The following is an 11,554-nucleotide window of genomic DNA, read 5'->3' as shown; positions in this document are numbered from 1 at the left end:
GAGCAACCAGAGCATCGGCCGCGGGTTTCTCATCAAATTCCCCAATCGGACCTCATTCTTCATGCTGCAGAAATAGCCTAGCACATTATATATCCATCAGCATCTTTGTGCGGATCGCGAACGCTATGTCCGTCGAGCCGTCCGGTGCTATATCGCATCGCATCCGCGTGCCCTCCCGGGACGCGACATCAATCTTCCAAGAGAGCCCACTTACATCGAGAATCTCAGCAACCTGGAAATGAAGCCTGAGGAAATCTGGATCAGGCATCGGGACTGAGTCATCATGTTGTTGAAACGTAATGATCTCTGGAATGAACTCGGTGGCTGCCAATTTAAATCCTCCCTCGTACGTGCGACGGCGGTACTGATTCGTCTATGTGTCGAGCGTATTAGCACCCTAGTATATAGACCGTTTTAACATCGCAGATATCTTACCGCACCGAGGGGCTCAAGAGCAAACCAGAAATTCCCAAAAGAGGGATGAAGCATGTTCGCCAGGGTTATCGCGTTTTCAGGCTTGTTGATACTATCGCTGGCGATTTTGCCTTGGATGAATGGAAAATATCGTCGAAGTGCCCACCAAATCCAAGCTTTGTTCCGTTTCTGAAAGATCAATCAATATTAGCTAACTGGTTGAAGATTAATTCATCGATACATCTTCCTTACCTCGACAGGTTTATTCTCTTCAAACTTTCTAAGCGCGAAGGGAAGAATGTGTGCGCATTCTAAGGCATCGCAACGGAGCTTTGTCTTGCTCCCCTCCTCTGGGTACCCGTGCTCTTTGGCGTGGTTGAAATCATAGAAGCCTGAGAGAACACACCGAAACCCGTCTCGGGCCCGACACTTGTTCTTCAGATCCACTTGATCATCTCTGGATGACGGATGGATTGTTCTCAGAGATTCTTCAATCGCACCGCGCTGGTTGTAGGTGGGAGAATCTGGGATCTTCGGGGGATGTCCACCAGCCATCTTCACTACGAAATCGCCAAGTGGTTAGCTTATCTAAAGCTTGTTCATCGGGGGTTCGATGAGATACATACTTGGTTTGAGGATCGCGGCGACAAGAAAGTCGCGCAACTCGCGCAACTTGTCCGGGACCGAAACCAGGTCCGTCATCAGATTCATCTGCCCTTCCTTCGAGAGGCACTTCAGAAACGCCTCCAGGACGTGAGTTGTGTCATCAGATGGGTCGACGCGTTTGTAATTTCTCAGGATGCTTTCGCTTTGCTCTCTCAGATCCGGATACTTCTCTGGGCTGGGAAGTACAGAAGAGAGCGGAGAACTGTCCGGAGAAGATGTGGTGGCGGGGTGATGAGGAACTGGCGGAAGTGGTGAAAGCGGATCGCGATCCTCTTGTGCCATGTTAGATATCGTAAAATAGCAAAAAGAAAACGCCAGTATTTGACACCGAGACGTTAATGTCTGTTGGTTGTGTGTGTGTGTGAAAAGGCTGCGGAGAACGCCCGGGCGTTCTAGACGAAAGCACGGGTGACCGAATCACAGCTGGGAGTGGAGGGCAATTTTCTCAAGTGCACGTCACTCCTCAGCAGGAATGATGCTGCATGCTGCGACTTCCATTTCGATCAAATGAGCATTCAATTCCCCGTTGACCACCGCAAGTGCGGCATCCAAATGTAACCAGACGGACGGTCGCTGTTGACGCTACCTGCCTCATCCGCGTTCCCGCTCTCGTTCCCGCTCTCGTTCCCTCTCCCTCTCCCGCTTGTAGCTGTCTGCGTACCGGTCCTCAATGCGCTGGCGTTTCTTATTCTCCTCCCTCCTGTAGTCGCTGAGTCGCACCGGCCGGGAATCTTTGGCTGGCTTCTGGTTCCAAGCCCCGAGGTCCTCCGCGCCTTTTGCATCCTTGGCACCCAGGCCTGTGAGGTTTGCGTGCCGTGTGACTTCCTTGACTTTGCCTCTCATTTTACCGTCCCAGCCGAAGTTTCGGAGAAGCCGAGCCCCAAAATCGTCGACCGGAACGAATCGATAGTCCTCCGCCCGTGGTTCTCGGTCAGCGGCGTCGGAGTCTACATGTTTGCGCTTAGCTATCCGCGAACCCATAAGGGCGTCAAGTGCTTCGTCATCAATGCTTTTCGCGTCGGTTCCATTTGGTCCCGAGGCGCCTTCCATACCGGGACGGCCTGTTCGTGTTTCTGACCCTCCGGTTTCTCCTGCTGAGTTGCGACCAGCTCCCTTGAGGTTGATGTTCAGACCCCATTTGACTGGCTTCTCTTGAAGTTCCGAGATTCCTGCTTTGTTTCCATCCTTGCTGTCTATTGAATCTTCCTCCTTCTGCTGGTCTGCCTCCACACCGTTCTTTTGGGTCTTCGTTGCTCCGGTCTCGAGCCCCACGGAGTCCTTGCGCCTCCGTTCTTTCCCATCGTCAGGATTAGTGCCAAGAATGTCGTAGGATGTAATTGCCTCTTGGTGGCCATAGGTCCGCTGGTCGCGGTCGCTGTCCTCTCCAGACTCGGAGTCTTCGTGAAGGGAATGCGCTCGATGCCGTCTCACGTGCGTTGGACGGGTGCGTTTTTTAATTCCGTTGGGAGAGGATGCAGATGGTTTCCCAAGCTGGATCGCTATCCGGGAGGATCGGCTTTGGTCTTCGGACATTCTGGCGGCTCCGATATCAGTGGGAAGTTCGCGTTGAAGGGGCGTGGTAAGAGGTTCGCGCTGCTGGTCCACTCTCCGCGTTGCAAAAACCCCGGCGCCGCTATGACGAAATGTGGGGACTGAACCGGCAGCGCAGCCCCGTGGCGGTTGGTGGGGCCATAACTATTGCCTCAGGCAACGAACATTGAACCGTATTATCCGCCAGCAGCTGGAGAGGGACGTCCATTGACCAGTCTCTCCGTCGGTTTCACTGAATTAACTTGCATTCTCTCCCAAACGCCGCCAAACCGAACACTTCGTCTTCCCATATCCCGCCCTCATTCCTTTCTGGCCCAGGAAAATCTCTACAGCTCGAGCTGCGACGACGACAACATGCCATCACTCACACAAGGAGAGCACCTTGGGCCGCTCTCTTCCCTTCCTGGGGCTCACGAGAGCAAACAATGGCCGAGACACTCGGCGGTTGCTGGCTTCCGCTGCCAGTATACTCTAGGAGTCGAGTCTTGAGCCGCTCCGAACGAATCAGGCGCCAGCCCTTCAAACTGCGACTTGCTTTTCACGAGGCCTCTCTCCGTTCTTCCCGTCACTCCTCAACCTCTGCTCTCTTCTTCAGTCGTTCCTCCTTCGACTGGATATTTCTCGGCGCTGCCAAGCGGCAATGAGTGGGGCGGGACACGGGGTTCCAGTACGGGAACGGTGCATTTACCCTTTAGACACGGTGTTTTCATCCTGCTCGGGCATTACCTCCAGGCCTTCCTCTTTCTCTTCTCAGCGCAGCGGTTCAGTGGGGTTTTAGGCCTCCTTGCTTTGTCACTAGCCTCTAAGGTGTGTCGTCAGTACCACCACCAACCCGCCTTTCCCGGTTCCTTTAGGCGCTGATGCGTCCTGGCTTTAACATTTTTGTCCCCCGAGTCGCTTCCGCTCCTGGTCGCCTAACTAGTGGTTACGGTGGACTTCACTACCCCCTCAACACAGCACGACAGAGATTTACGCTCTGTTCGACTCAGCTCAATCCGCCAAACTGGTGTTGAAAAGTCGCAACACTGGCATTTTTCCTCCTCTGCAATCCCGGGTTCATTTTCAGATCGCTCTGTTCGAGTCGGCATCATCATCCGTTTGATAAAAAACGGATGTCGCCGTTGTCGATGATATGACTGAGCTCGCGCTCGCCGACCGCTTGAAGCTGCTGCGTTCAAAGAACGCCGAAATAAAGTAAGAAGGGTTTCAATCGAAAGATCGATCTTTTCTGGTCGGTTTGATGTGCAGTAGTCAATATTGACAGCGCGCAGGTCAATTGCATCGTCGCGGAAACGTAAGCTGCGCGAGCTCTTCGCTGTCGCGACCCACGAAGATGGTATTCCCAACTACGACTACAGCGATCCCGACGCGCCAACAGCCACCCCGGCCGAGAAAAAATTCCTGAGGGACTCTGATATTCTACAGTACGTTTCTGTTCCCTGACTTTCCGTTTTGGGCTCGTTTTCGACGCGATGGTGTCGCTTCAATCTGATTCTAACTCGTCCTGATGCGTCCGTAGGGGCCGACGACTCAACGAGCTCAACATCCCGGCGCGTCGCAAGGCTCTGTTCAATACCCAGCAGCTTCGTGCGATATTCGATGCGACAACGGCCGAGAACTTTCCATCCACATCGTCACCTAAGTTGACAGAAAATGGGCCGCGCTCGTGGGATTCCTCCGGCACCTATCCTGACGGAACGCCTGCGGATTTCGGGACCTCGGCGAAAGCCTCGGCACCAAGTGCTTTAGTTGAGCCGTTACCAGCTGGCCAGGGCGCCCATTCTGGCACTTCGCTGCCGCCAGACTCGGTCGCCAAAGCGCAGAACGGGGGCATTGAAAGGTCTTCAGTGAACGTTGCACCGAGCCATCCAGCAATCCGAGACAAATATAATGGCGCCTTTGGTACCCACGAGCCTGCCGATAGCAGCACAGCTGTGGCGATTCCACCTCCGCCGCCGCAAGTCACACCTACTCCACCCCAGGTTCCTCGGATCGATGTACAAGTGGCTCAGGCCGACGACCGGGCCTCGCTGCAAGTGGGAGCCCGCGAAATGCGAGCCTCGGGGGATGCCGGAGGTGCCACTCTTACCCAAAATCCATCTACTGTAGACCCTGCCCGCCAGCCAGATTTGCTGTCCTCGCCTGATTCCACTGCCCAGTCAATGTTAACCCCGGCCGTGCACGATGCGTCGGCCAACACGAGTCCCAACAGTGACGCACCGCAAGACTTGGAAAGCGGCGTGGAGACTCCCAAGGAGAAAACAGGGGGCCGCGGGACAGAGAAGGAGGACCTTAATGGTGAGGCCTATGTTCTTTCATCCGTGGATGCTCCTGTCTCGGACGCCTCTCTACCGACACCAATCAGTGGGGTGGAAGCGCAGCTGCTGCAGGAGTCGGCCGCAGCTCGGCTCAATCAGCTCGCCCGTTCTACCACGGTTGCTGATGATGCTCGGCCACATTCTACAGAGGCGGCGCAGGAATCAACCTTGGGTATTGGCGATACCCACGAGCAGCATGATGGCACGGCCGCTGCGCGGGTTGGTAGGCATCTGCCTGATAAGGTGCAACCAAGTGTATCGGCTGGCTCCTCTGGAAGGTTCGATGGTACAGGTCCAAACGGACAGGGCAAGTGGGATCAAGGTGCAACGACATCTATGGACATTGATAAGGCCGACGGCACCACAACGGAGAGCCAAAAGCATGCCGAGGTTGATTCTGCTCAAGCGTTCCGAAATGGAACAGCATGCAGTTCTATACCGCCACATTCGGTTGGCTCGTCGAACACTGCCGAAAAATCGATGTTCGAATCACCGATGCCGGGCCCTTCAACTACTCCTGCCGAGCTTTCGAGACAGGTTTCAGCAGATGCCAACAGACCTCGCGGTACCGGGGATGAAGCGGCCAGCCCTCGTTCCTCTTCTTCCCAACTGGTGTTGCATGCCAACAAGGCACGCGATAGGCGACGGAGAAGCACCCCAACAGTTATCTTCGGCAAGCAACCCAAGAGGCCAAAACCTTCGGATGATGGAACAGTCATAGTCAGTCAGAAACCCGGATACATACCGACCGACGATTATTTCACGCCCCTGTTTATCGAGGGTTTCACAAGGCAATCCACGTGGATGAAGCCCATTGAAAAGCTCATCAACCAAGCTCACAAGACGCTCTCGACGTCGGACCAATATATCTCGATGTTGGATCACCAGGCCTGCAAGATCTTACGTAGAGTGTATCATCTCCAGCAGCATGACAAGTGGTCCCTGAGGCAGCCAGTTCGATGCCCAGAGCCGACACGACCAGCATCTCACTGGGATGTTCTCCTTCAGGAAATGAAGTGGATGCGGACCGATTTCCGCGAGGAACGGAAATGGAAGCGTGCGGTTGCACGAAACCTCGCCCGCGCTTGTGCCGAATGGGTTCATTCGGACCCAGCCACGCGGTCGCTTCTGCAGGTGAACGCGGTCATTCCACCTCGACCGGTAGACGCGGGGACGAACGGGACCAAGGTTGAACGCTCAGAGGCTGAAGATGGTCTGCCCGACCTGGTTCACACCGACTCGCCAACAAATGACGAAGATGAACTTCCTGAACCCTTGGATTGTGTGGCACCCTCTGCCATCTTCGCGCTACCGGATGACGAAGTAGTCTTTGGACTTCAGCCCTCGAAAACTGCTGAACTCCTCCTTCAAAACCTTCCGCTGCATGGGTCGCCTCTTACGGTTCCCAAGTTCGACGTCTCATGCACAAACTACGATCCAGACGCCAAGTGGAAGCGGCCAGCAGTACCTCTCAGCAAGTATGTGGAGGGTGAAATGGTATTGGCGAACAGAGGGCCACCGCGCAAGCGCCGGCGATATGACTATCTCGCGGAAGAAGAGGATGACGATGAAGACGAAATCATTTTTGGGGACGAGACAGATAACGGCGCTGAGCTTCAAGCCGAGAACACTTCGGTGGCATTGTTCAGCCCAGAGATGAAGCCAATACGGGACCGCTTGCATGCTGGCCACCAGTTCCGCCCGCCGACTGAGCATCCCATGCCCCCCCAGAGCTTCTTCGAGAGCCGGACAGCATCTCAGTGGACTTTGGCCGAGGACGAGCAGCTCAAAACCCTTGTCCGTGAGTGCTCTTATAATTGGTCGCTGATTTCGGCTATGATGTCCACTTCGTCTTTGTTCGCATCCGGGGCCGAACGACGCACGCCATGGGAATGCTTTGAGCGCTGGGTGAGCCTTGGGAGTTTGGAAGGACTGCCGAACGACATGGCTAGAACCCCGTATTTCAAGGCATACCAAGCCAGGATTGATGCAGCTCAGCGGGCCATTGCACAGCAAAACCAGAATGCGCAGCAGCAAGTTGGACCCAATGGTGCGGTTGCGCCCATTCCCAGACGCCGACCAACTACAAGCTTCCGCGTCGAGCGACGCCGCAATCAGAAGCACCTCGCGCTGATCGACGCTATGCGGAAGCTAGCCAAAAAGCGGGAGGCGACGGCCCAGAAAGCTCAACAGGCAGCAAACCTGGCTGCCATGCGCAAGGCCAACGAGGTCCCAAGACAGCAGATTCAGAACAAGACGCCGCGGGACTACAGTATCATGCGATGGGAACGCGACCAAGCCCTAGCGGAGAGAATGGCTGCGTATGCTATCCGGCAAGCAGACGCGAATGCACGGAGACTGGTGAGAGCAATTCCTACAACACGGTCAGGAAACACAGGGTCACAGCTAACTCTTTATGGCTTCAGCAAAAGCAGAACCTTCCCGGTCAAGTTCCCGGCACACCTGGTGTTGTCCCTGGTCCTCAGGCTGCCGCGCAAATCGCTGCAGCCAATTCGCTCAACAATGCCGCTCGCCTTAATGTTCCCGGACAGCTTGGAATGCCTGGACAGAACCGCACTCCTGGACGCGTTTCGATGCCGGCAACTGCAGGAGCGGTCCCCGCGGCCGTTCAAGCGCGTATTGCCGCTGGTGGCCTTGTTCCGCCACTCCAGATGGCATCCATGCAGCAGGCTCAGCTTCAAGCGATGCAGGCTGCACAAAGACTGCCGATGGTGAATCCACAGCCAGATATCAACCTCATGCTTCAAGCCCGGTCAATTCAGAACCAACAGCGGGCGGCCATCCAGCAACTGCAACAACAACATCAGCAGCAAGCGCAACAGCAGGGCCACCCAGACCAGCAACACCAGCAACAGCAACAGCAACAGCACCAACACCAGCACCAGCACCAGAACCAGCACCAGCATCAACACCAGCATCAGCATCAGCACCAGCACCAACAGCACCAACCGCAACATCAGCCGCAGCAGCAACAACAGCAGCAGCAACAGCAGCAGCAGTCACAACATTTCCAACCACAACAGCAGCAGGCCACAACACAACAACAGCAAGTCCCTCCGCAGCAGGTCCCTCAGCAACAGCAGATCAACCAGCAAGCGCAACACTTGCCCCAGGCAAATGGGACACAAGGGTCACCAACACCGCTGCGTAGTGTGGTCAACGGGCTGAACCAAGGAGCATTCCTCACCAATGCGCAGGCGATGATGGCGTCGTTTGGGGCGACGAATGGCGCTGGTTTGGCTACCTCGCCGGGTGCTAACCTCAGTATGCCTGCTGTACCGGGTCGTTCTCCGGGGGGGATTCTTAGCCAGCATATCACACAGCGACTTGCTGAACTGGAAGCACACTACCGGGCCAAAAACCCGAATCTACCGCCCGAGACGGTACGGCAACTCGCCACCGAGCATTTGGGCCGGATGATTGTTCAGAGCCAGCAGCAGGCAGCCATGAATGCGGCGGCAGGAGCAGTCGCCCAACAGCCGATGAATAGCCCACATCAATATGCCTCGCTCCTGCGAGCGCAGCAGCAAGCTCAGGCGCAGCAGGCCGCGCAACAGGCTGCTCATCAGGCTGCTCAGCAGGTTAGTCAGCAGCAGGCAGGACAACACCAACGACAGACAAACGCGAGCGCCACACCGGCGCCGGGCAAGTAATTGCTCTTACATACTACGAGTTGTAGGGGGCGGACAGTGGCGTGTAGTATTGCATTGTCGGTACGAAGTAGATACCGACAGACTCGAATTGGCAACACGGAGGATTGAGCAGACGGAATGCTTAGAGCCGGAGCCCCCCGTTTTCTCTTGGGTGGCGTTATGATGATGTGTTCATGTATATATATTTCATGGTTGGTCAAGTACATGATCAAGGTATATACTTCGTATTTGGGCTTTCGATCATCTCTGCAGCCGGGAACATTTGATGTCGATGCTTTATTCTACCCGCTTGCTTGTGTTGTTTAGGTGATTACTCCGTATTATGCGTATTATGGGCATGACAACTTGGACCACGTTGATAAGATAACGTTAAGGCATCTCCACTTTATTTTCAAAAACTGGAGAAGCCGGTGCGGTTTCCTTCGAATTCAAACCATTCGTGGCAGGAAAGGAACCTTGAAAGAGAACAGCGATCACCACACGATCACCATACGATCACAATGACGAAGAGGAAAAGAGAAGCCGCTCAGGACGGGGATCATGCAGAAGTTAAGAGCTCGACGAAGAAGACAAAGGCATCAGCCAAAACGCCACGGTCAACAGCCTTCAAGCTCGACAGAGATGCCCCAGTGACAATCCAAATCATCGCGGGGTCATACGACCGTGTCCTCCACGGCGTCACAGCAACAGTTAAGCCGGCTATGGCGGTGGAGTCTGCGGAAAAGAGCAAGAAGAAGGCGAATGACAGTTCACCACTGCCGAAGCGGCAGCAGCAACAACAACGAGTTGAGTTTGCCGATACCTTTCTTTTCAACGCGCACAACTCGGCCATCCGTTGCCTCGCGCTCTCCCCGCCCTCGGCGCCAGCGCCGGGCCAGTCGCAGAAGGTGGTGCTCGCGACGGGGAGCACCGACGAGCGCATCAATCTCTACAATATCTCGGCGCACCCGCCGTCAGCGCGCGCCGCAGATGAGCAGAAGCTCCTCTCGTCGCTTGCGCCCCGGCCGATCCTCGAGAACCCCAAAAATCGCGAGCTGGGGACGCTGCTGCACCACACGTCCAACATCACCCGCCTCGTGTTTCCAAACCGGTCCAAGCTGCTCTCGGCGGCGGAGGACTCGACCATCGCCGTGACGCGTTCGCGCGACTGGACCCTGCTGCACACGTTCAAGTGCCCCGTCCCCAAGCCGACGGGCCGCCCGAGTGGGGATACCGCGCCGCTGGGCGGGACCCCTTCGGGCGTGAACGACTTCGCGGTGCACCCGAGCAACAAGATCATGATCAGCGTGAGCAAGGGGGAGCGGTGCATGCGGCTGTGGAATCTGGAGACGGGCAAGAGGAGCCGCGTGCTGAACTTTGAGCGCACTGCTTTGAGCGAGCTTGGAGAGGGCAAGCACTCGACGGGGGAGGCGAGAAGGATCGTGTGGGGGAGCTCGAGGGGCGGGGAAGACGAGTTCGCGGTGGGTTTCGACCGGGACGTCCTGGTGTACGGGATGGACTGCGTGCCCAAGTGCCGGCTCATGGGGGATATCAAGACGAAGGTGCACGAGTTCCGCTACGTGGAGACGGACGCGAGCAGGGAGGAAACGGTGCTGGCGGTGTCCACGGAGGATGGGAGGGTCTTGTTCTTCTCGACGGCTACGGAGGACTTGGCCGAGCCGCCTCGGGACAAGACGCTCCGGGTAGCTAAGCTGGTCGGACAGCTGGGGGGCAAGGAGGCTGGAGTATCCGGGAGGGTCAAGGATTTCTCAGTCCTGCCGGTGGAGGACGAGGACGGCAGGCGGTCCTTCTTCATCGTCACTGCCAGTAGTGACGGACGGATCCGGCTGTGGCATCTCGATGCTGCCGACCTGGACGCTTCAGGCCAGACGCCCAGGCAGGTCGGCAAGCTTCTGGGAATGTACGAGACGCAAAACAGGATCACATGTGTGGCCGCCTTTGTCATGATCCCCCGGCCGCAGGGGGTGGAGGAGAGCGAGTACGAGTTTGAGTCTGACGAATCGGAGGAGGATAGCGATGATGAGGGTGAAGAGTAATAGGGCCGGGAGGGAAGCGTCTTGCTAATTTGATTGACCGATGGGTTCACTAGGACTGGAACCTTTTTTTCCCTGCTTAGGGCCGTCTAGGAGGTTGCACTTGTTTCTTTACTCGGGTGTCAATTGCGCTCACTGTCGACACCCCTCCTTTGATCCGTAGCTTCCAACATCGTAAGCGATACATCGCCCCTACATTCGACTGATATATACGTTAATCGATGGAAATGACATCTGGGGGACCCGCTTCCCGGAAGTAGGATTGGTTGATCTTGAGCGAAGAACTTGATCGCTCGGCGGTTTGTGCGATCACTTAGGCGGTAAAAATTCCGAGTTGGAGTTAGAATTGATATTAAGGCAGGTGCTTCCACCATGGTACTGCCATCTGGAGTACTGTACGGATTACAACAACGGAGTTTGCCACATGGCACTATCCGAGCACGCATCGTAGATACAATTGAGCAAACCCGAAAGCCTGCACAAGTCGAGAGACAACTCTGGGGATATGTGGGGTAACTAATCTGTACGGAGTACCAAGGTCGAGAACTCGTGTGGCAGGTCCGACTGCTCATCCACAGCAGTGGCATGTGAAGAGGTCTGAGCAGATTCTGCAACAGCGCTGCCGCCGCCTGGCTATTATCCCCACTTCCTGCACCAAGTCCGAGTGGCCACACTTTCCACAATGCATGTCGGCGACTGCAGTGAGTGGATCGGCCCCTGGCAAAGGAAGCCAGGGCCTGATCGTCGCATGGCGGGGGACTCGAGGGCGCGAGGCGTGTGGCTTATTTAGCCCCTGTAGAAAGGCTCGGGCGCGGCTGCATTCCCGCCATGAATGGTCGAGAGGCGTGGTAGTTAGTGTAACTAACGTTAATCCGTACTTAAAGCAGACTACAAGCCG

General features: G+C 55.9%; 4 protein-coding genes across 4 annotated transcripts; 2 read left to right on the top strand and 2 right to left on the bottom strand.

Moving 5' to 3' along the window:
* Positions 1 to 85: 85 nt before the first annotated feature.
* P884DRAFT_274441 (uncharacterized protein) lies at positions 86 to 1,362 on the bottom strand (the record flags this gene model as incomplete). The annotated part of the gene is made up of 4 exons (XM_069442720.1): positions 86 to 364; positions 436 to 603; positions 667 to 974; positions 1,041 to 1,362. 4 exons carry the CDS (start codon positions 1,360 to 1,362, stop codon positions 86 to 88), a joined length of 1,077 nt encoding a protein of 358 aa, XP_069302184.1.
* A 309-nt stretch (positions 1,363 to 1,671) lies between these two features.
* On the bottom strand, positions 1,672 to 2,613 carry P884DRAFT_189172 (uncharacterized protein; the record flags this gene model as incomplete). Its single annotated transcript, XM_069437419.1, has 1 exon — positions 1,672 to 2,613. The coding sequence occupies one exon, from the start codon at positions 2,611 to 2,613 to the stop codon at positions 1,672 to 1,674; it is 942 nt and encodes a 313-aa protein (XP_069302183.1).
* A 2,069-nt stretch (positions 2,614 to 4,682) lies between these two features.
* Positions 4,683 to 8,623, top strand: P884DRAFT_274439 (uncharacterized protein; the record flags this gene model as incomplete). The annotated part of the gene is made up of 3 exons (XM_069442719.1): positions 4,683 to 4,929; positions 5,098 to 7,310; positions 7,376 to 8,623. The coding sequence occupies 3 exons, from the start codon at positions 4,683 to 4,685 to the stop codon at positions 8,621 to 8,623; spliced, it is 3,708 nt and encodes a 1,235-aa protein (XP_069302182.1).
* Positions 8,624 to 9,059: 436 nt separating this feature from the next.
* P884DRAFT_254183 (WD40-repeat-containing domain protein) lies at positions 9,060 to 10,895 on the top strand. Its single transcript, XM_069440871.1, has one exon. The coding sequence runs from the start codon at positions 9,124 to 9,126 to the stop codon at positions 10,657 to 10,659; it is 1,536 nt and encodes a 511-aa protein (XP_069302181.1). The 5' UTR covers positions 9,060 to 9,123; the 3' UTR covers positions 10,660 to 10,895.
* Positions 10,896 to 11,554: the final 659 nt, after the last annotated feature.

This window comes from Thermothelomyces heterothallicus (genome assembly GCF_042370625.1).
Source record: "Thermothelomyces heterothallicus CBS 202.75 unplaced genomic scaffold P884_scaffold_1, whole genome shotgun sequence".
NCBI lineage: Eukaryota > Fungi > Ascomycota > Sordariomycetes > Sordariales > Chaetomiaceae > Thermothelomyces > Thermothelomyces heterothallicus.
The sequence above is the reverse complement of the archived record's forward strand: the minus strand, read 5'-3'. Positions and strand labels throughout refer to the sequence as shown.

Coding starts and splice junctions, on each gene's coding strand:
- P884DRAFT_254183 (XM_069440871.1), top strand. CDS start 9,124: ATGACGAAGAGGAAAAGAGAAGCCGCTCAGGACGGGGATCATGCAGAA.